Consider the following 24431-nt stretch of genomic DNA (forward strand, 5'->3'; position numbering starts at 1 on the left):
TTCCTCCCAGCAGGAGGAAACCTGGTACACCTTACATTTCCCATCACTTTGTTCACCAGCAGCTAAACACAGAGATACAATACTCTACACACAGAAACCCAACTGTATTCTCACCATTTTTACAACAGAGTTGCAGCAAAAGAATTATTAAATTATTTATACTGATCGAATGTCCAATATGTCAATTTTCATTTCCCCGATGACACGGCAAAAATAATTAATGCTAAATCAAATAAAGGTAAAAAATTTACAAACTTGTGTAGTTTCTAAAGAACTATTTCATTCCAGACTTACAAAATACATTCAGCCTTTTTAAATACTCTGCCTGGATGCCCTATCCATATACTTCACTGTAATTTCGACTGCCCCGCCTAGTTCATAGTTCAGCAATAGTGAATATTTTAGACACCTTGTCTATACAACAATAGCTACAATAGAAAAATATGAAAATCTGACACAAGGGTTGTTAGGAGTTTTCAATGAGCCCAAGAAAACATCATGTTTCCCTAATTAGAGCGTCTCTAAATAGGAAGCTTTTATGAAAAATTAATAAATAAAATAAGATAAGAGAGGAGGAACTGTAGTGATGTCATACCTTCTCATCCAGGGCTTTGTGGTGCTCGAAAAGAGATTTAAGAGCCTTAAGCACTTCCACTTCACTGGAGACTCCGGAGGGTGGCGGAGCCTGTCTTTTCACCACCGTCATCCTTAATGAGCGTTCGTGACGCGACACCAAGCACTCCAAATGCTCCAGGAGGAGCTACACACACACACACACACACACACACACACACACACACACAGTTTTACCATTCAAATAAACAGCATTCTACATTCATAAATGTGGCATTTAGTCCTGAAAAAATTGTTTATCCATTTGTAAATATTCTTTTAATTTTAATAAATGTAAAGTGTGGAAAGCAGAATCCAGCTCTCCTGTTGGCAATGTCTTTTACTGCTTCTTTTGTATATGCGTCCATATTTGTGAAGATCAAAATAGCTTGTCTATCCTCTTTCCGTATTGCTCACTCTATTCTATTGTTTATCCTGCGATTAATAATAGTCCTTTAAGTATTTTATTTGGTACTATTTGGAAATAGTACCATTTGATCCATGCAATGATTAAAACAAACTTTCAAAATACACTTTATGGACAAAAGATTCTTAAGTGCTTTTTGAACATCTCATTCCATATTTAGTTCCCATTTGCTGCTATAATGAGCTCCGCTCCTTTGGGAAGACGTTCCACTAGATTTTGGAGTGTGCTTGTGGCGATTTGTGCTGTGGAATAAGGTACTAATGTAGGTGAGGTGAGGAGGCCTGGGTGCAGTCAGCATTCTTATTCATCCCAAATGTGTTCAATATGGTTGAGGTCAAAGTTCTGCAGCAAGCCATACTATAGAACCTCCTATTGCAGCTCTATAGCAAAACCTTCCACTCCAACCCTTGTAAAACATATCTTCATTAAGTTTTCTTTGCGCAGAGGGGCATTGTCAAGCTGGAACAGATTTGGGTCTTCTAGTTTAAATGAAGGGGGAAATGAAATGTTTACCAAATCCAAAGACATCATACTGTATACAATTTTGTACATTCAATGTCAAACAGTATACCTGAAAAAGTCTGATGTCCCAATACGTTTGTCCATATAGTGTAGGTGCTTATATCCTGATTGTTTGCTTTATCTAACTACAGTTGCCAGACCTTGAAACTATTTTTTCTTCTAGTAAGTCACAGCGCAGCCTAACAGAGTATTTACAGGCATATAATTTTATCGCCTCAGCTTCTAACTGACATGCGATGGTTTAGTCTGACTGATACTTCCACCCAAGGTTCAAGGCCTTAATCTTGAGCTCAAATTATACAATTCATTAAATGTTAAACACAGGCTCTGACTTTGACAGTCTCCCTCCCCCACGCACACACAAACACACACCCTGGTGTTGTTCCTTTCTGCTTTAAGCTCAGAGATTTCCTCCTCTTTCTCCAAGAGTTGCTCCCGGCATGCACTTAGCTCCTTCGTTAGTGATGTAAACTCCTGCGTAAAGAGAGAGAGAGAGAGAGAGAGAGAGAGAGAGAGAGAGAGAGAGAGAGATTTTGACAGTAAGATTCTGTTCATGAAACACATAAATAACTACATGCATGTTGATAAACCACCATTTGAATACTCTGCTTGATCCCCAAGCACTGATAACTCATTCAACCCATACTGCATCTCCTGAACTCTGGCATATCATTTTTAGTGATGTAATTAATTTCATTCACTTACATTTCCATGCACTCAAAAAGTAAGATTGTGAGTCCTTTAAAAAACATAAGAATCTAAGTTTCAGCAAAAATATATTCAACAACACGTCATCCATTTGTTTTAAGTCAATCACGTTACCCACCAAAAAACTGTACTTATCTATTGCAATTCCAATAAAGTCTGCCTCTTTATAGGGGCATGATTATGTAGGCTGTATTCTCTTCGAAAGGGATCAATTGGAATTCAAAGAAATCTATTCTGGCTGATCGCTCATCCTAGAATGTCCTATTTGAAAGTGAAAAACGGTACCCAGATCACAGTAATTTGGCATTGTCAATGGTGTCAGACAGTCTTATAAGAATAATTCTGAAACTGCTGAGCTGCTCTTTCTGCTGAGTTTCACACACAGCAAATCTCTTGAGTTTTCAGCGAATGGTGTCAAAAACAATAACACATCCAAGCGGCTGTTCTGTATCTCAAATCATCCTTCCTACAACAATGAGCTGAAAAACATGTCAGAATGCATTGCTAACCTTTGACATGTGGATTTCTTTCCCTGAACTTCAGCTCTCCAGTTTAAGTGGTCTATGCTCCATTGTGGCCTTACATTCCTGTTTATGACTGATGAGAGTCAAACCCAGACTGTTACTGTCTTAACTTTTCAGGTCAGTGAAAAAATATAATTGAACATGTGATTGTTTTCAATAACATTACTTTGTGACATTTACACATACTTTAAGTTCATTCAGCAATAGCAGTTACTGACCCATACACTGCAATTAATTCCAAATAGCTCAGTCTTGGCTTGCAGTTTTCCATCTCAGTCACCCTTCATGTTCTGGTCACTGCTTTACAAGATTCACTTCAAAACCTAATCTTAATTACTGGCATCATACATAGGTGTGTGAAAACAAAAACATAAAAAAGCAACAAATTACAAATATATAGAAAGGCATTAGAAAAAAGCATATACAGAACAGCTATTTATTTGACATAATTCTCCAAAGGAGAAGGTCCCCAATGCCTTATGGGGGGTCCCAGATCCCCCAGCCCCCCTTCAATTCGAGCACTGTGTACATATCAGACGTGACATTGTTTTTTTTAATTATTGCATTATTAAACTATAATTATTTTGTAGCATATGCAAATCTAAAGACTTTACATTGACAGCACGGGATACAGAGGTCTTTACATGGTTTTCCTAAATAAATGTATGGTGTTAAGTGGTGCTGCTAATTAAGATGAGGTTTTGAATTGAATCTTGTATATATCTTGTAATACATATCGGAGACATTTCATTACAGATGTGCATGGAGAACCTAACGCTGTGGATTTGACTTTGCGTGCTATTTTTAGAAACTGTTCGGATACGGTTTTTGCTCCAGGCTATTATAAAATGAAATATGTTCAAGCAAAATATATCTTTCTAAAGTGGTGGATCCATAGGAAAAAAAAAAAACACCTACAAGGCAGGTGTAAAACAAAAACCCAGTAGAAAGAAATTAAGGATGCATATACACAAGGTTTAAATCTGTTTCTTTTCCTGTCTGGTAAATTTCCATATAGACGACACTGTGTTGTCACAATGTCTTCATTTCTCTATAATTAACTCTAAGGTAACAGTCCAAGGTCAACGTTAATGTCACATGTCACTGCTGTGTACATTTTTACACACTCAACAGTTACAGCGGAAAAAAGGCTGTGGAACGTTTTTTACACTGTGTTGTGTTGTGTTAGCTCGCTAAATTGATGATGGCGGAAAAGAAGACAGTGAGGGAGAAGAAAAATGGAAAATAGGTCAGTGCATTCATTTGATGTCAAGGGGCAGTTAAGGGAAAGAAGTCAGTTTGAGTGCAAGAGCAGATGTTGATACTAATTATCGTTCTCCATATTTGCCTTAAACATATGCTAAGTTTCATATTTTCTTTAAAATGTGTCACAAATCAGACTCATGTGGGTTGAATGCAAACACAGTTTCTTATCAGAAAGGTCACAGGAAAGACAGAAAACCAGTTACAAAGGTGGGCACAAGCAATAGTACTGAGGCAGAAACAAAAACAGAAAATGCAAAAGAACACAGTGACAAAATAAAAATTTATGAAATGTATTAGAATAGCAAAAGCAATGGAACATACAAATGGGCTCGGTGGATAATTCAAGAAGAGTCAAAAGAAGGCAATATTCAACCAGGTGGAAAACAGATATTCAAGGCAAACAGGGTCGAGATCAAGAAAACAGGCACAGTCAAAATACCATAAATCCATAGCTTAAATCCATAGCATTATGAACCTATGGATCCTAACATATACCTTGTGAATAGGAACTAAAACAAAGGCTCTTATCAATCGAAAAGAAAACACACCACTTATAACTAAATAATACCTATAAATAATGCATATAATGCAGCCTGATTTGCTTGATTTACCAACCTAAAGTTATAAAATTATCAATAACCGCACATCCTGAGTTGTTTCATTTTTCTTTGAACCACAGCAATTTGCCAAAGATAACAGTTTTAATTTGATTAATTTAACAATACATTTCTAACCATTCATAGGTACTTTTACTGCTACATTCGACCCACTTTTCATTATCAAGTATAAACCTCTGTAACAAGTATAAACACCAAAATTGCAGGTTATTATGTTCCTGGGAAGCCACAATGTGCAAGTTCACTACGCTTCAATGTGCTTCAATACGAACAAAAGAAACCAGCACATGAATGTTATTTCCAGGTAACAGTTGAACAAATGAACAAGCCATTCATTCAATTCAGATGTGGGAAATTTGCAAAGCTTTAGGTTTGCTATGTGTAATGCGATGAATAGAATAGCGTTAACTGAAAGTAGATTGATAGATCACTACAATTAAACACTCATTTATCAATATACAGTACACATGAGACTAACCATGATGTAATGACTATGCCATAAGGGGTGCGTGCTTGTTATGCATGTGCTAAACATTATATTTGAAAAGTGAAAAGGGAATTTTGGCACAAAACTATGGCATTGCTTGTTATTTGACAGTAGTGTTTTATAGGGCAACATTTATCAGCATTTAGTTTCAGGATCAATGTAATTTTTTTTTGTAATTCCTCACAGTGAGCAGCCATTTACTGAGTAAAATCTATTAGTTAATTTAATACAGGGGTTGTCATGAAACTGACACACACACACACACACACAATTCAGGATTTGGACTTAATATAATCTGTTTTGGCGACTAAAGTACCCAATTGTTACTCATGTTGTCTTAGCTCTGGATGTTAATTGTATAATTAGTACCACATGTGTCCCATTACTCCTGGTTGTAAAGCCTGTTCTTGAGTTTTGCAACTTGGTGTTAAATGTTAATGAGCTCTTTATGTCTCAAGTTCCAGAGCAAGACTCTTTTGAGCTGATTGTACAAGGGGAACATTTTGCAAAAGTTTAGCCATTTGATCTTCAGGGGATAAGCTTTAATTGTTTGCTTTTTTTTGGAACCTTGAGTGCAACCTTTTGTTTCTTGCTTCTTGCATTTTATTTTCCACATTTGCATTTTTATACTTTGAAGGCCATCTATACAGTTGGGTTTATCCCCTCTCCTGATAGACTACCTAGCTAAAGTCTCATCCCTGACAGGCACCCACTACATCCTAGACTAAGTAACCACCAGGGTAAGTTCCTTCCAATTCTAAACCATTAGACTCTTTCCTAATTGAAAAATGCAACCCTTTTTCCATCCACAAAGAAAGTTTGAACTCTTATAAGGCGAGCTATCACATCAAAGTAACTCCAAAAGGCTTTCTAGTGTGCGGTGGATTTCATATGTTGCACCTCCAAGAGATAAAAATTGGCGACGGGAAATTCTGAGGTGGCATTACGCAGCTTTACGGCTCAGCCTGAGCTCCAACAACTTGAAAGATTTCTCTCTGTGTGTTCTCTAAAAGCTGTGGGATTAAGGAATGAAGGCAGTATAAATCAACGAAAAAGAGTGCAGTCTAAGGGTAGGAGATTTGGTTACACTCTGCATCTGGAAAGTCACTTAGTCCAAAAAAAAAAAAATGGTACTTTTATAAAATTGTATAAAAAATATGAATTTTACTTTTACAATGTCAACTTATTTCATAGCATAAAATGACAAATTAATTTTATAGATCCTCAAAATACTAGTAAATAAGGTAATTAAATACAACTAATGGTACAATGGTAATGGTCGCTATTGGCAAACACATTTAGCTAGAAAATCAAAAACAAGCAGGAATGGAAATAAGAATTAAATGAACCTTTTTACTCATATATCAAACAATTAAAAAGCTACATTTGTTTACTACATGGACAAAATTATTTGGACATCTGACTTTTCCTGACGTATGTGGTTCTTCCTCAAAATAATACCACAAAGTTGTAGGCAACAACATTTGAAAAAAGGATGTCTTTATATGCAATAAATATTTCCTTCACTTGAACAAGGAGACCCAAACCTGTTCCAGCATGGAAATAACCCTGTGCAGCAAAGCGAGCTCCGTTGTAGTTGGAGTGGAAGATCTTGAGTGGACTGCTATAAAGCTCTGACCTCCCCCCTATTGAACACCGTTGGGATGAATTGGAATGCTGACTGCACCCCAGGCCTCCTCATTCAACATCAGTACCTGACTTTACTAACACCCATGTGGCTAAATGAGCACAAATCTCCACACACACACTCCAAAATCTAGAGGAACATATTCCTGGAAGAGTAGAGGTTATTATAACAGCAAATGCAGATGATCACAAACGTTTATCTAAATGTGTATATTTAAAAAAAATATATATATGTTTTGCTTTTGCTCCTTAATAAATGGCTTTCAATTACCATCACTATACAAATATATACCAGCAATATAGTGTAAGTCTTTATCATCTAGTAAAATTACTTTGATTCTCGTAACAGCCTTTGCTTTCTATTTAACAGTGTGTCTAAGTGACAGTTCTTTTGGATTCTAGACAATCAGAAAGAAGTACAAGTAAATAACAACCCTATAATAAGGATAATAATAGGATCATCACAAGTTAAATAGACTGGATGCTGGCAGAACAAACTAGAACAGTCTAGAAGTTTTGACAGCTCAATTAGGTCTACTTACAATCCATAGAAGGGGAAAAAAACAGCTTGGAGGATTCAAATTACATATTAGCTCCTTTGTAAATTTGAAGCTTTTCTCTACAAATGAGATGCACTTTGTTCCTGAGCACTATGCCTCAAAATAGGTAAAAAAAAAAAAAGATTATGGCATAAATTATGGCTGGTGCAGAAACTTCTGATCTCCTGAGCATTTCACGCACAACAGATTAAATAGCTTACACAGAATGATCCATAAGCATTGGTTATGTGTGCTAAAAAGCCATTTTCTTTAGCTGTCTAGTTTTAGTAACCCAAATACCCAGTCTTTACAACTGCAGGAAAGAACCTCAGAACGCACAACACACTGAAGCATGCCAAGATGGATAAACTACAACAGCAGAAGACAACACGGAGTTACTAAACAGGAATCTGAGATTTCAGTGGCATTCTCTAGGGACTATTGTGTGTAGAAATCCCAGGAGATCTGCATTTTCTAGCAGAAATATCGAACCAGTTCGTTCGGCACCAACATTCATGCCACAGTCAAAGCCACTGAGATCAAAATTTTTCCCTATTAATAATGTTTGAGGTAAATGTCAGCTGATGCTCCTGATGTTTGTTCATTTATTTTATCTATATACTGTACACACACTCACCAACCACTCACTTTAATAGGAACATATAGATCTAAATCTATATCTTACTTTTGGTACTGCTTAGTTGCATATTTTATACACACTGCAAATGGTTTTAATATCTGTTGTCCAGGAGGCTTGATGAAAGCGTTTTCATTTTCTCCTGAAAGATTATTGTATTTTGCATGATAGCCAAGGGCGAGAAAAGAAGGCAACAGTATAAAGTCTGCAAAGGACACAACAGTATAAAATCTAATCATATATTTAAACCTCTGGTATGATTTAGAATGGCTACATCTCTGAAGAAACTGTATTGAACAAAACACAATTAAGAGCTTTGCTCGAAGAAAATAATCAATGGCTGGGTGGCTTCCATGGTGCAAAATATTACTGCAAAGTTTGTTTACCACAGCCTGACTTGTTTTATTCTTATAGCACAAATTATGGCCGATGGTGTAAAAGTAAGACACAACAAGGTGGTGAACCCAATGGCAAAGACAATCTTAAAGAAAGGTAAAAGTGCCAAAACATTTTATAAAAATTACCTCTTGTGGTCAAAATGACTAGTCCAGAATTCTGCCATATTTAAAGTGTTTATAGTGAGGGATGTGCAGTATTTATGACACATGTATTTCAAATACAAAATAGGATTTTGAGAGGGTTGATGAAAATGGCTTCATATTCTGTATGTCTCTAGTGTTTTTTATTTTTGTAGTACTGTAAAATACTTTGCAAGAAGTCTACATCAAGACATCATAAAAATGCAGCCTCTGATTGGTGCCTACTCAGGAGTTTGCCCTGACTTGTTGAGATCAGAACAGGAAAGTTATCCATATGAAAGATGGTCAAGGTAAGAAACATGCAGGCTGCCAGCTTTCAAATAGATATTCTGTTTCCTCTTGAGTCTGGTTCATCTAAGGTTTCTTCCTTAGGCCATCTCAGGAAGTTTTTCCTTGTCACAGTCGCCACTGGCTCGCTCATCAAGGTCAAACTTACAGTTATAAAGAAAAATCGTATTCATTCTTTATTGCCGCATTATCTGTTTGAAGCTGCTTTGAGACAATGTCCATTGTTAAAAGTGCTATACAAATAAAAATTTAAGTGGCTGTTTAGTAGGATCATGATTTTGCATACCATTCATGAATGACTGCCTGACACATAATATATTATTATATTATTGATTACAACCAGATAAATAATTAGTTAGAAACTAGTTGCTATGAATGCAGGTGGCATCAGTTGTTTTCTTATGAATGACTTGTTTGTCATTGAGTCAGTGTTGCTGATGCAAAGTAGCCATTCAATATCAAACACCAAATAACTACTGTAATTTCCAGACTATAAAGCGCACCCATATATAAGCCTGAATTTAACAACTGAAACTAGTTTGAAACTAATGAACTTTACACAGGCTTTAATGAAAGACAGTGTCTGTTACACGGGTGAAATATGTTGCGCTTCCTTTAGGAGCATAGCGGTATTTTGGGAATTGCCTGCTGCCGCATTTTTCCGCTATTACTGCATGTGTGCAAGACTGAGGAATATGTCCTTATTATTTTCTGATGCTCATTTCTAAGTTTCTTTGACTAACCCTGATGCTGTTGCCAAGAAAAATTAAAAAGCATGAGTTTTGGAAACCTGTCTGTGCTTATATGATTTCTGTTGTAACTGGAGTTAGCGAGCTCTCCCATGACCCAGACTCAACGCGCTACAACGGCTTGTATCTAAACAGTAGCCTACCAAGAAAGTCATTGTTCACTGTCTTCCTCCTTCCTTTCACAACAATTTCTCTCGGGAGTTTATCTTTTGGCATCGTCGTGTGTTTTAAAAAAAAAGGTTTTTCTCCCGATGTCGTGCAGCTCAGAACACAGGTGAGGTGCGTTTTTTATTTCCGTTCGGAAATTTCATTGGTCTAATGTTATGGGGTTCAGTTTTTTGGCTTGAAGTTTGTGAAACCGGGAAAAACCCAGGAAAAATTCATAAATAAGCGCTTCGTTGTTTAAGCCACGGGGTTCAAAACGTGTGAAAAAAGTAGCGGCTTATAGTCCGAAAAATACAGTAAATTAGGATAAATGTATGTCAGTCGCAAACTGTTAAACATTTAACTGTTGGTTACTTTAAAACTAACCTTCATCTGAGAGATTACAGGGATTATGTATGTGAATATTTGATCTGTTAACTGGTTGCAGTTGGAGGAACAGATCAAATGATCAATACATTTTTTGTATTTTTAAAATACAAAAATACAGTAGTTTATTTTGATACATGGTGTGGCTGCTGTATTTTGAAGTTTGATACACTTAAAGTTCATTTATTTGGAATATTTTTTTAAATACATTTACAAGGTATTAACGCAAATTTATTTTAACAGAACACATTTTATTAGCACACATTCTGTTTGACCATTTTTATTCAAAATATCAATAAATAAATACAAAGAGCTGAAATTAAAACCTTCAACATTTATTCACAATGTGATATATATGGATATATGTATATGTATATGGATATATGTATATGTATGTATGTATATATATGTATGTGTATATATATATATATATATATATATATATATATATATATATATATATATTTTTTTTTTTTTTTTTAATCACTAAACATTTGCTTCACTGATTCACCTTTAAATCAAGTCTCAAATCAAGCACCAAAAAATATTATGATGCACACATCCGGCAATTAAAACCGTCTGTCTGAAAACATAGCAAAATTTCCGTTTGGTGTCCTGGTGAGGTACATGTTCACTTGGGTTTCACTAATAATAAACATGGATTTGCATAAAGAATCCATATATGCCCATGCCCATGTTGATTAGAGTATTAAAAACTTGAAAAGTATTAATTTAAGGTACATTAAGAACAAATAAAAATGTGTGATTAAGTTGTGATTAATCGTGAATAAATATGTTCATCGATTGACAGCCCTAATTTTGATGTATCTTTGCCCAACCCTGTTTATAGTTACAGTACATTAGATGTGGTGTATGTCCAAAACACTGGTGAACATTGAGGAAGTAAATGTAATTCGTTACTGTATTTAAGCAGTTTTTGGTATATCTGTACTGAAGTATTTCCACGTGGGGAGACTTTTACTTTAACTTCACTACAAGTCAAATATCTTACTTTTTACTCAACTACATTTTGTGAAATCAGTCATTCCTTTTTATTTATGAGTGGATAAAAACTTAACTGGTCAAACATACAGCAAGCCACCAATCAGGGTAAAGCGCACGCTCTGTTTTAAACTTGTCTTGATCGCCGCTTTGTGGTATTTACGTAACATCAATATACAGTTCAGCGTCAGTTCAGCAGAAAACAGTATATTTTTAGAGTAATAATGATAAAAGAAACTCCAGACTCGAACTCGCCAAAGTGCCTGTGTGATTTTTTTTTTTTTTTTAGAAGCAGTTGTAAAGAGGTTTGGGCTCATGATAAATTTCATATAAATCAATTAATGCTGAATTGGTGTCTTTTCTTGTGACAAAAATGACAATAGGAACCTTATAGCCATAATAAATTATAGTACTTTGTATACTTAAATATGTTTAAAGGCAAATACTTTTGTTCTTTTACTCAAGTGGAAGTTTAAAGGGAGCACCTTTACTTTTATTGGAGTAATATTTTTTGAGTGTAGCTCTACTTTAACTGAACTACATGGTAGGTGTATTTCGTCCACAACTGCTCCAGAGTCAAGCATAAGAATTGCAGCTTGTCATGTGACTGACAAAACGAAAGTACAAAATCCTTTATAATAAAGACGTTCCTGTGGCGGTGAACATCCTGCGTCACAGCCAGAACTCCTGTCAGAAATGTGGTGTTACTGATGTGGTGTTATGTGGTAATATGTGGTGATACTGTCATTTGCACTGCCATGCACTCCCACACTTTATGTACATTACTGGTCTGTATCCCTATTTAATACCCACACTGTCTATACTGTCTCATATTGTCTGTATGTCTGTATTGTCTTGTATAGTCTGTTTTTGTCTTGTTGTGTCTGTTTTGTCATGTATAGGTTTTTATTTATGTCTGTACTTTTGAGAGTAACAAACAGCTGGAACCAAATTCCTTGTGTGTGTCAACACACTTGGCCAATAAACCTGATTCTGATTCTGATTCTGATTCTGATTAGTTCAACAGCACTTTTGTTCATAATATATTCTTATAAATAAATCTTGTGCCGTTTCTTCACCATGACATCACAACCAGAATTGAACATGAAATTTAACTTGTGCACTTTCTGGGCTTAGACTAAATTAACAGATTATCGATTGCTCTCTCTTGGACAATTCTCTCCTGGTATCAGGTTTGATTAGAGTTACACTGTCAGATAGACAAAGAAGGGCAAGCAAGTCGAAGACAGCTGTGCTTACAAAACTGGAGACATACAAGGGCACTGATAAGCAGAGCGAGGCAAAATTAGATCCAAAGGGCATCTCAACATTAAAACGCTTCCTGCTTCATATATTATTTACTTAATTATTATTTATTTAATAATTTTATATATATATATATATATATATATATATATATATATATATATATATATATATACACAATTTAAGGAAGCAAAGGAGACTGGATGGTCACAATGCCAACCTCACAGCTTATGGGATTTGAACCTGAGCTCAGGTTCATTGTGTATGTAGAGTTTCGAATTGTCTCTCTGTGTTTGAACAGTTTCTTCTGGTTTCCCTCCTTCAACAAGGACTGTATATACAGTGGTGTGGAAAAAAAATATTTTTTTTTCCATGTTTGTCACACTTTAATGTTTTAGATCATCAAACTAATTTAAATATAAGTGAAAGTTAACACAAGTGAACACAACATGCAGTTTTTAAATAAAGGTTTTTTATTATTGAGGAAAAACAAAATCCAAAACTACATGGTCTTTGTGAAAAGTGTTTTAAAACTGTGCTTTATCACACCTGAGTTCAATTTCTCTAGCCACACCCAGGGCTGATCACTGCCACACCTGTTCGCAATCGAAAAGTCTCTTAAATAGGACCTTCCTGACAAAGAAAAGTAGACCAAATAATCCTCAAAAGCTAGACAGTATGCTGAGATCCAATCCAATCCAATCTTTTAATCACTAGCCTGAAGACCTAACCATTGTTCAAACGTTAAAATAAATAAAAGACTACTACAAAGAAACTACCAAAATCCACTACATGGCAATATGTTGCTGATGGTAAATTTAATAATAACTTTAATTAAATGTGTGTCAAAATATATGTCTGGAAACATGCTTCAGGCTCCTAGGTTTGATCATGAGTTCAGGTTGCAGCCTGTTTGAAGCTTCTGTGGGTGTTTTCCCCATGCTCATGTAAGTTTCCTCTGGGTATTCTGCATTTCTGTCAATTAAAAGGTTGTCCAATAATTATTATTATATATTATATTTTATTAAAGAAAACATTTAATAAGGTGTATGAAGTCAAGATGTGGTGCAAGAGACACTTGGTAATCGTGTATTTTATGAAATTAACATCTTTGATCTCTCCTTGGATGTTCACAAAGAAAGAACTTGCACAAACATACATTTATTGCCCATTCCCAATTTTCTGCCATTGATAACTAAGACAATAATAAAAGAAAACACAGACATATGGATACACTCTCAAAGCGTTTGCATCAAGTTAATCTGATGGGCATCAGCATATTTCTCGAACTTGTTCTGCCACATTTTTCAGCCTTGCACCACAACACATGGGCTGGATTTGCATGCCAGCTCATTTTGATACAGTGTGACCCTGAAATGCGAGGGGGAGAGAGAGAGAGAGAGAGAGAGAGAGAAATCTGAACATGGGCACCTGCCAAAATGTTCAAAATCACCCTTCATGTTTACTTTGTCCAAATCATGGTCAGGATGGATCCAGAGTCTATCCCACGAACACTGGTCATCAGTGATTCCTCACATTCCATAATCATTAATAAAATGTTATATTTAGGATCCCGAGTTCCATAACTGTAGTATTGCCAGTAAAAAATAAACTGTTAGCTTGCTTGGTCCCTACTGTATTTCCCTGATGTGTTCTTCAGTATTCAAATATTTAAACCCAAATACATAAATCAGAAGACCTAACCATAAAATGAATGTATCTAAAACCTGTATAAGAAAAAAACAGTCAAACCCAAAGCTAAAAGTTAAGCACATTAGCAACAACAACAAAAAAAAGGTTTAACTCACTAGCCAATGTAACAAGCTAAGTTATTAAACTTGACTAGCTTGCTAATTTGTAGTTAATGTACAATACCAAATAGCTAAGTAAGGTAACACACTAATTTACAAACATTAGCTGCGCAGCTAATGCAAATGCCAGACTACAGAATTGTGCTAAAACACAATTAAGTTATTGGAAAGACTGTAATGACACTTAATCCGCTTTAACTGCGAAACATATAAACATATAAATCCAACCGTGCAGGAGTTCAAACTCAGCAGCAGATTTGGCAAAGGGGAAAATGTGCCTGAACAGAAGCTAAGAGAATTATTTTATAACAACCAACAAAACTAAAATTTTATAAATACTATGTTACTGTACTTAAGTAGATTTTTTTTTTCTTTTGGTGTAAGTACGTTACTGTACTAGGTTCCCTGGTGGTCTCCAAATCGAAATCGAACATGCGGATCATGAATACAGATGATCTGCTGTGGCGACCCCTAATGGGAGAAGCCGAAAGAAAGTTAAAGTTAAATACTTTACTTCACAATTTATATTTTGGACAACTTTTTACTTTCAAAAAATTACTTTTTTTCACACAAATATCTGTACTTTCTACTTCTTACATTTTCAAAACAGGATCATTACTTTAGTTTTAATCTATTTGGTGAAATGTCTATTTTTCTTTTCACTGCGTGCTGTTTTCCCAGTTAGTTTACGAAGCTAACAGTGAACAAAACAGAAGGCAACAAGAAGTGTAGCTAACATGGATGAGACAGAGGGAGTCGGCGACGTAAACAGAGACATTCCTGATTATCACCTAATCATCATCATCTCTCTGCTTGTGCTCTATAAGGTGTATGTTCAGCCTGGATAAATTCATTAGGTAACAAAATTAGAAATTAGTTTTGTATTAATATATTTATTAGGGATGTCAAAATGAACGAGTTAATAACGTGTTAATGAAAATTAATTTTATTTTATTTTATCAGCATTAATTTCATAAACGTGTGATTAATGCAGCGCACATTTCTGTTTGACCATTTCTATTAAAAATATGAATTAATAAATATAGAAAAGGCGAAATTAAAACCTTAAGCGCAACATGCGTTTACTCACTGCCTCCTTTCTTTACTCAGATATAAAAATAAATAAATAAATACACCCAAAACAATTTTTTCATCATTAAACATTAGTTTTCTTGATTGTAAACATCAAGTCTCAAATCAGCGACAAACACAAACCCAGAGACATAAATATATGAATCGAAAAAGCTTTTAAATAAAAAAACGCAAACAAATATTTTCTGATTGTGTAATCCTTATGAAAGTTAGAAGAGGTATAGTTGCTTCATTAACCGTCCGTGTGGAAACATAGCAAAAGTTTCGTTTGGTGTCTTGATGATTTACGTAATTAAAACCCCATAATTACTTTAAAACATTTACAAGAATATTTTGTCTTCATGCTCTATTTTGAGTTTGGTTTCACTAATAATAAACATACATTTGCATAAAGCATCCATAGTTGTTCATGCCCATGTTGATCATAGTATTAAAAATGTGAAAAGTATTCATTTAAGGTACATTTAGGACCATGAGCATAGATTTGGACTATGATTAAAACAAACAGTTTGTTACAATCGCTTAGGCTTCAATTACCATTAACCCTTTTCCATTCAAACATGAATCAGTGAACAGCTGATAAGATCAAAAATTATAGGACTATAATGAATGGACATTCGGTGTCACCCAGATAAGGATGGGTTCCCTTTTGAGTCTGGTTCCTCTCAAGACTTTTACCTCGTTCCATCTTAATTCCTCACTTCCACTGTCACCACTGGCTTGCTCATAAGGAATACATACACATATAGGGACTAATATTTGATGCATAAATTTCTAGTCTCAATCTATTTAATTCTGTAAAGCTGAAGTGTTAGCAATCATACCATAGGCAAGGCCTATGACAAAAAGAACACCATGCCAATGATTTCTTATATTGCAGGGGTTTTGCTGCTTTGAAACTAGCAGGCATGGTCATGTGACTGGCCTCGTGAATTCTTTGAAATAATAGACTATTTAAGAGAAACATTTTATTCTGTTAGTGGGCAAATTGAAGCTTTGTTATCTCTCCACTAACACAATAAGTGGCCTTTAGTGGCCATCTCATCCTTAGATTTAAATCTCATTAAAAGACATTCGTAAGATTTTCAGAAAGCTGTTAAAACATTAATAAGTTGGAAGCATTTCCAGTAAGCAGGAAGTAAGTAAGAAACTTGTGAGCACCAACTACAAACATTTACTGACAGTTATATATAAGTTACATTCTTTTAATTGTTTAAAAAGTACAATTACTCTAGTATTTTATACCCCTGGGTGTACTTATAATAATATTGTGTGAACATGTAAGTTTGGTTAAATCTTTTGTTGCTCTATATATATATATATATATATATATATATATATATATATATATATATATTTGGTTCTCTCAGCACCTCTGTTGCTACATGAATGACGTATCGCAACAATAAAAGCGAACTGTACCTGTACCATTCTGAATTGCATAGCATCATTTTTTTCCCCATTACATCATATTGCATTTAATCGCATGGTGTTAAATCAAATCAAAATCGTATTGCATTACATCGCATCACATCGCAGCTACAGCTTCATATGTATCTTTAACGCAATGCACCAATATGCGAATCACATCAGCCTCAGTTATGTATATGCACATCCCTAATGTATACATACAATTTATACAGTATATGCCATTTTGTGCCACATGAATCGATCCAATCTAGATACACAAAAGAGCATAGAAAAAGAGCAGCAATAGTTGTGATCCTATTATACTTAAAAAAATATATATATACCATTGTCACCAGATTATAGAATATATAATATAATATATATATATAATAAAATATATAATCAGAATATATACAGAATATATACTCAGCTAAATAAAGTGGGGTTTTTAACAGGCACAAAGTATTTCATTTTTCCTCAGTTTAGTATGGATCATTTATCTCAGTAATAGTGCAGGATTTACACAACAGAGACTCTTCTGAGAGACCAAACAACCTCTGTGTATGAAATGAATGCATCACACACACACGCACACACACACACACACACACACACACACACACACACACACACACACCACTTAGCACCATACCAGGCTCTCACCAGAGACCGGCTTTGCTTTAATCAGCAATAAACCTACACACATGCAGGATATGATGAGGAACTGGAGGCCTGCCACTAGACTAAATATGGAACACACTAACCATGCATAGGGTCTGCATTATCATTAATATTTGTATTATTAATAATGTAATAAAAACATTAGCTTTTTCAAAAACTTGATGTGTGGTGATGCTGCAGTAGCAAAGCTGTGACTGACAGATGGTGCAGTGACAGCCAGAGCAGAGATGATTCACTTGTCAGCATTTAATCAGTACGTTTCTGGAGCAACTGAATCTCTTCACACACACTGCCTCTACATCCTGCCTCTCACTCTATGCATCATCACTAACGTCATATAGCTGAGAGGAAAATAAATTAAAACCTTGCTGAGAACTTTCTTACTTTGACTCCAGACTACGGTTGCATTAATAGCACTTTCAGTGTAATGAGGCACATGGAAAGATATTATATCTTATACATTTTCTGTATTTTGGTGGAAAATTGTGGAAAACCAGCTTGTGATGCTACACAGAAATCGATAATATATTGATTTATATTACACTTCTTTACCACATTTTATTACCATCACCGGCTGATTGCTAGGGCCTGAATAGAGTATAAATTCTTATCATTATATTTTGTAGACCTTTGCTTTATTTAATTTTTAGCCTGGAAAATGAAAAGTCTGAAGATCTTGAAGATCTTTCCCTATCCGAAAACATACAGTTTTACTTCTGCCTGTTAGAAAATGCTGACAGAGGACATTCTTTCCAAAAATAAAAAGCTAAATAATAATTTCAAAGAAAACTTTCTCATCCATAGTTACTTAAGTTTTTTTTTTGTCCATACACGTCCCTGAATAAATACTACACAAGTAAGAACATGAAAAAGTGCGCATTAATATAAACCTTTGCAGCTGGATTTACTGCCATATTTGCGGATATAGAAAAATGCTCAATATTTTTTTCATTAATACGAATTTACTATTGCTGTAGTAAATGACATCCTATACATTTATCAGAATGAATGAGCACTTCCCCGGCTTCACCTTAGCTCACCTTTTCCATAGTCCACCTAGTCCAGGGGCGGCCAACCAGTCTGAGACCGAGAGCCACATTTTTTAATGAGTTACCGCAAAGAGCCACATCATACACATGATGGGCACACATGAACATCACCCATCCCTTCCTCTTACACACACACACACACACACACACACACACACACACACACACACACACACCTCTGCTCAGCCAGATTTATTGTCAATGTCACACACCAACATAATGACAGAAATTGACTCCTACAGTTTTAAGACCACAGGCCAGTCATTTTCAACAATGAACACTGCACTGCCTCACACACACAAACTCTTAGTTTAACCAAGTCCACAAACAAAAATATAATAATTTACAATAGCGTTTTTCTTTTACTATGCATGTTACTTAGTGGGACTTTTGGCATTCCTTGCCCTGAACAATCCCCTTCAAATCTGCCTCGTATTCCGTTGTTGCCACTCGAAGCAATTCTTTCACATGGGTGTCAGTCAGAACAGATCGATGCTTTGATTTCACGTGTTTCAGGGTAGAAAACAGACTGTTTGTGGTTTTTTTTTATGTGCGTGTTCACTTCGCTTGAGTTCAATACGGTATTTTCGTCAAATGCGCATGTGCGTGAGATGAATATACCGCAAAGTTTCCCAGTACGGGTAGGGGCAAGATCGTTTAAGTCTTAAAAATACCGTATTGAACTCAAGCGAAGCGAACACACACATTAAAAAAAACACAAACACAAACTTCGATATGAACGTAAGAGCCGCATGAAACCAGCCAAAGAGCCGCATGCGGCTCGCGAGCCACGGGTTGGCCACCCCTGCCCTAGTCTATATGGACGATTTAACTTTACCAACGTGGACACACACACACACACACACACACACACACACACACACACACACACACACACACTCGTGTGTCTTTCCATCAGTGCTCCCACTTGAGGGTTACTAAGTCCATGGCCTTGACTGGTTGTTTTTGCAGGTTTCTTTGAGTTTGTGTTTTATTGGGTCACCCATTTTGGACTTTTCTTTTCCTTTCTTTTTTTTTTTAGTGTTTGTCTCACACTTTTTTGCTTGCTGGCCAACGATTTCCAATTCTGTGATTTTATTTTTGATTAATGATGTATACAATTCTATGGGTTACACTCAATATGGCTTCAGCTTCAGCTATATTACCCGAATCCCTACAAAACAGCTCATTATTTTTTGTTCTTCACTTGGCTGTACAGATTTTCTATTTCTATTTCCATATATGCACTGCACACTGGTTTCCAGTAGAAAAAAACATAATGAGCATTTTGCAGCACAAATCATCTATGACATAACATCTATTAAATGCAATCTTTAAAAAGTAGTTTTGTTTCTCACAGGTATTGGAAAATACATGAGACACAGTTCCTTGGCAAATTTTGCAATGTCTGTAAATGTACTAAGCACTGAATGTGTATTAAGAAAGTAAAAACTATAAAAGTAACCAGTTATCTGGCATGTTTAATAAAATGACGCACCTTGTGAGGCTACACTTGATAAATCGTTCATATTTTTACATGAGAATATGTTTATACGGTGAGATAAACATATTCTGTGTTTAGAAATAACCAACATTTTCATGCTTTATTCCTTGATAAAAAGAGCAATTCCAAAGTAAAACAGGGCATCTACTGAGAATCTTATATGTGGCTGGTTTGGAACTATTCCCTGTGGGACATCCCACTCCAAACTTAGACACAACCCTATTCGACTCAGCAAGACCTAACAAGCTAACACTATGTGACCAACACACCAACACAAAACCAAAGCAGAGATACATTTTTGTTCCCTTTTTTAATATCTTGTTCCTACCTGGTACATGTATGGCTTAACGTGTAGGCCATTTTGCAGGTGAATCTCCAAAGAAGGGTGGGTCATGTCGCAAGAAGCATAGCAGAACCTGGGTTGGACCAGCAGACAATGTGAGACAAGCAGGAGGGAGAGGAGGAGAGAGTGGAAAGAGAAAGCTTCTTTAAATCTCTGATGGATGACAGTAAGCTGAAGAATAAATGAGCTTCTCTGGCCAGCGGAGCAAAACTCAGCTGACTTGGAGCAGGACTAAGGTGCAGGGGAGAGAGAGAGAATGAGAGCAAGAGAGATGGGAGGGGAAGGAAGCAGTCAAGATGCAGAGAGAGTGTAAAGAAAAGCAAACTGTGTGTAAAAGCCAGAGATGAGAAAATTAAAGAAATAGATAGCAATGGTTTGCATTTAGAGTTGCCTGCATTGCTTCTGAGATATGTCTTCTTGTTTTTTATAAATTGAATAGCTCGGTGTATGATGATCTTCTCTGAACAATAATATACAATATATTGTATATAATAAAAAGCCCAGAATCCATGTGGGCAAAAAATACACCATTGTATTTTAATGAATAGAGTTACAGTATACCAATAAACTGCAAGATCAATATAATGCTAGTTTTATTCTTGTGGAGGATAGAGAACACTACTTTTGGTATCCTCTGCCCTGCTTAAAAAAAAAAAAAAACAGCAGCCTGGGCTGCTCTCTGGGCTGCGGTTAGAAAAAAGCCTCAGGGAGTTTAGGGTCTGGAATTGCAAAGCCAACAAAAAAAATCTACTGGCCACACAGTACCAATTTGTAACCAAAGGCCTAAGGAATGGGCCAACATCCTCTGAAATCCCACAAACTCCATCAAAGCTGCAATCATACAAAACCACATACCCACTGCCATAAAAATATGCTTAAATGCCACTGGAACACACCATCCTCTGGGCCATGACATTATCAAGCTAGTCATACCTGCTGACTATGTTGCAGTAGTGCAGGCCACAGTTCCTCTGTTGAATCACTATTCTCACAGGACTCAAGACGTCACCATTTTCACACCCCAAATTCAATCTTGCTTCTTGAACAAAGGTGCGATTCAGACTAAAGTGAAACCAGCAGTCCAGAAAAAAGGGTCTTATCCTATAGTATCCTACAGTATAGCTTGCCTGGTTATGCCATTTCTAATATACCATGAAACAAGTATCTAGGCAGACTAGGTCAGGCTGTGTGACCAGATAATCGTTGTTGATCAGCCTGTCAGCCAGGTAACACTGGGGAGTAAAACACACCAATCAGTTAGATCATCCAAACCCACTTAGAGCAGACTGTGAGACGAACTAGCCTAGCAGCTGGGCCAGACTAGCATGAGCTAGACCAGCCCGGAAGACTAGCCTAGCCTATTAGCAGGTCCAGTAAACACTATGAGGCTGATCTAAACTGTTTTGTTTACATAATTCATATATTTTCATTGCTCAACTCAGATCTGTTTAGCTTGATAGTTTATATTTCCTAACCATTGACTCATATGTCATTAATGAAAGCACATTCGCCCCCTGAAATCGCTTTTATGTGCTCGTTAATTTCTTTGTCAGCTCTTTCATTACACTCTATGGTCTCTGCAGGTTCCTTACAGTTTTGCTTAAATCAATTGCCTAATATTGCTGCAATATCTGCTACAATAATACATTTTTCATCTACATGGTTTAAGCTGTTGAAATACTTTGCTGGGTCTGCATTCTGACTGCAATTTTCCAGTCCTATAGATAAAGAATCTCCTCTCAAGCTGGCTAACACATCACTGTAAAATGCGGTTTGTGGTTTTTATTACCATCAAGATTGACCAGGAATTATAGAGTGCTCGCTGGCATATGTGACACTTCTCATTACATCTCTGCTAGTCTTCTGTTACACTGCTAAAAGTGTCAACAAGCTTTCACATGGTTTTTCAGCTCAGCACTTGGATTTTGCCTCACTTGTAAGACATTTTGTATAAAAGGCTCCGCCAAATGAATTAATGCCTCATGTTCCAAGCTGCTCTCTTCATTCTCAACAGTCAGTCTGGGGTTTACTATGATTTATCCCATCAGGCAAATGCTGCAGTAAGATTCCACCTTTGGTTCTTAATGGCATCCGGAATACAAGGCAAAACATTGCATGGAATCCTGAAAATAAGGTTAACAATCCCATTAATATGGTCAAGAATGCAATACAGAATTTAAAAAAAAAGAAAGCAGAGGTGTATCGGACAGCTACTAAGATTAATGCTAGCTTACACAGCAAGGATTTCTATTTGAAGTTTAATGTACAATCTTAGCCTGGAGCTCCAAATGCAGTTAAAAGCTTATTTAATGAGATGGTGACAAAGACATTTCTTCAAACTTATGTAGGTTTTTTTCACATTGAAGCAAGTGAGTCATTAACATCTGTACATGGACATCTACATTTATTTAAAGCTTTTTTTGGTGTATTATTACAAATAAGTTCCTATCATAGAAAGTTTATTTTCTTATTAAAAAAAACCCTCTCTTACATTCGTTTGTTTCTCTCCTTATTTTGGGGCAAACATGTTTGTTCAACCTAAAGCTCCCACTTTTTTTTTTCTTTAGAGAGCAAAAAAATGACATTTTAACAGTTTAGCTGCTGCAATTTTCTTTGAGTAAAAGACAGGAGGTGGAGCTGGAGGTAGCAGAGCTGAAGATGTTGAGATTTTCTTCGGGAGTGACGACGATGGACAGGATTAGAAATGAGTTTATAAAAGGAACAGCGCATGTAGGACGTTTTGGAGACAAGGTAAGGAAGTTCGATTGAGATGGTTTGGACATGTGCAGAGGAGGGACATGGGGTATATCGGTAGAAGAATGCTGAAGATGGAGCCACCAGGAAGGAGGAAAAGAGGAAGATCAAGGAAGAGGTTTATGGATGTGGTGAGGGAAGACATGCAAGTAGTTGGTTTGAAAGAGGCAGATGTAGAGGACAGGGTTGTTTGGAGACGAATGATCCACTGTGACGACCTAAGCAGGTCGCAGCCGAAAGAAGAAGAAGAAGAAGAAGCTGCTGCTGATGTTTCTCATTTTTTACATTTTCACTAGACATTCAAGGAGTCATTTTTTTCATAGTCAAATTGTATGTAAGGTATAATGTGTAGTATTAGCAGAGTGGTGATTATTTTTTAAAAACATGTCACAAAAATGTCACAAAGTGTGTCATTCATTCTACACTACAGCAATCTACCAACACAGCTCCAGGGTGCCTGGTTTTATCTTAAACTTTAGCATTTGAGTAGAGTTTGGCATGTTAAAAAAAAAAAAAAGCTGACTATGCCCAATTGCCCAATGGTGTAAAAAGGTGTACAAGGTGCCCTGTAAAGGACTTGTATGGATCCAGAGTACATTTACAATTGAAGGGAATGTAAAGTAAGCTATAAACAGTGTTTCGTAACAGTCTTTCTTTTTTCCCCTCTAGAATTTAATTACATAAAAAATGCAGCTTGTCATGTTTCAGAAAAAGGCTCTCCATCCTGAAGACTTTCCCATTTCGAAAGCTTAGTTCCATTGCGGTGACACTGGAGACACATTACAAAAACATATCCCTAACCATATCAACCAGTTCTGCATTTTCTTTTCCCTCAATGTACCCACTAGTTTTTGCTTTAATATAAAGCATGTCTTTATGGTCTCATGAGAAGTCTGCATGAGATCTGAGAATGGTAGTTCTTTTAAAGTGTCAAGAAAACAAAGCTGTATAGCTTTTCTTAACACCGACATTCTGTTGTATAATCTCATATAACATTTCGTGTGAACCTCAGCTATGAAGCACAGCAGTCAGCTCTTAAGTCAAAATAGGGGGCAGATCTAGACTAATGTTTATCCGCTAATAATTCTAAATGTATATGCCACTGAAAAAAGCAAAACCAAAGCAAGTGTATTTGTGATCTAAAGGCATCCCGGATCATATATTAATATACGTTATAGTGTGATATTTTGTATCTCCAGGGCCAAAGTGTAACACACAAAACCAAATCCAGGGCCATGTACAAAATGACATAAAATACAAATAGCCCTAAAGAGTCTAAGTGTAATGTACTGTACAATGCAATAATTACCCAGAAGGCTTCAGCTAATTACATCGTATAGCACAGGCCAGCGGGAGCAGAAGTGTTGATCAGATAACATAAGCGTGTAAAGCTGTGAAGACTGACTGTGCAAATTGCATGTAATTA

General features: G+C 36.1%; 1 protein-coding gene across 5 annotated transcripts in view; it reads right to left on the reverse strand.

Annotated features, from left to right (window-relative positions):
- ppfia4 (PTPRF interacting protein alpha 4) overlaps nt 1-24431 on the reverse strand; it is a 120826-nt gene that overhangs the window by 38123 nt on the left and 58272 nt on the right. For all 5 annotated transcript variants that reach the window (XM_046875262.1, XM_046875261.1, XM_046875264.1 and 2 more), the window contains exons 2-3: nt 1934-2035; nt 596-760 (exon numbers count right to left, since the gene is read on the reverse strand). In XM_046875262.1, the coding sequence (XP_046731218.1) occupies nt 596-760; nt 1934-2035 (267 nt within the window). The remainder of the gene's footprint in view (nt 1-595; nt 761-1933; nt 2036-24431) is intronic.

The sequence above is a fragment of the Silurus meridionalis genome, chromosome 19, assembly GCF_014805685.1.
Source record: "Silurus meridionalis isolate SWU-2019-XX chromosome 19, ASM1480568v1, whole genome shotgun sequence".
Classification (NCBI taxonomy): Eukaryota; Metazoa; Chordata; class Actinopteri; order Siluriformes; family Siluridae; genus Silurus; species Silurus meridionalis.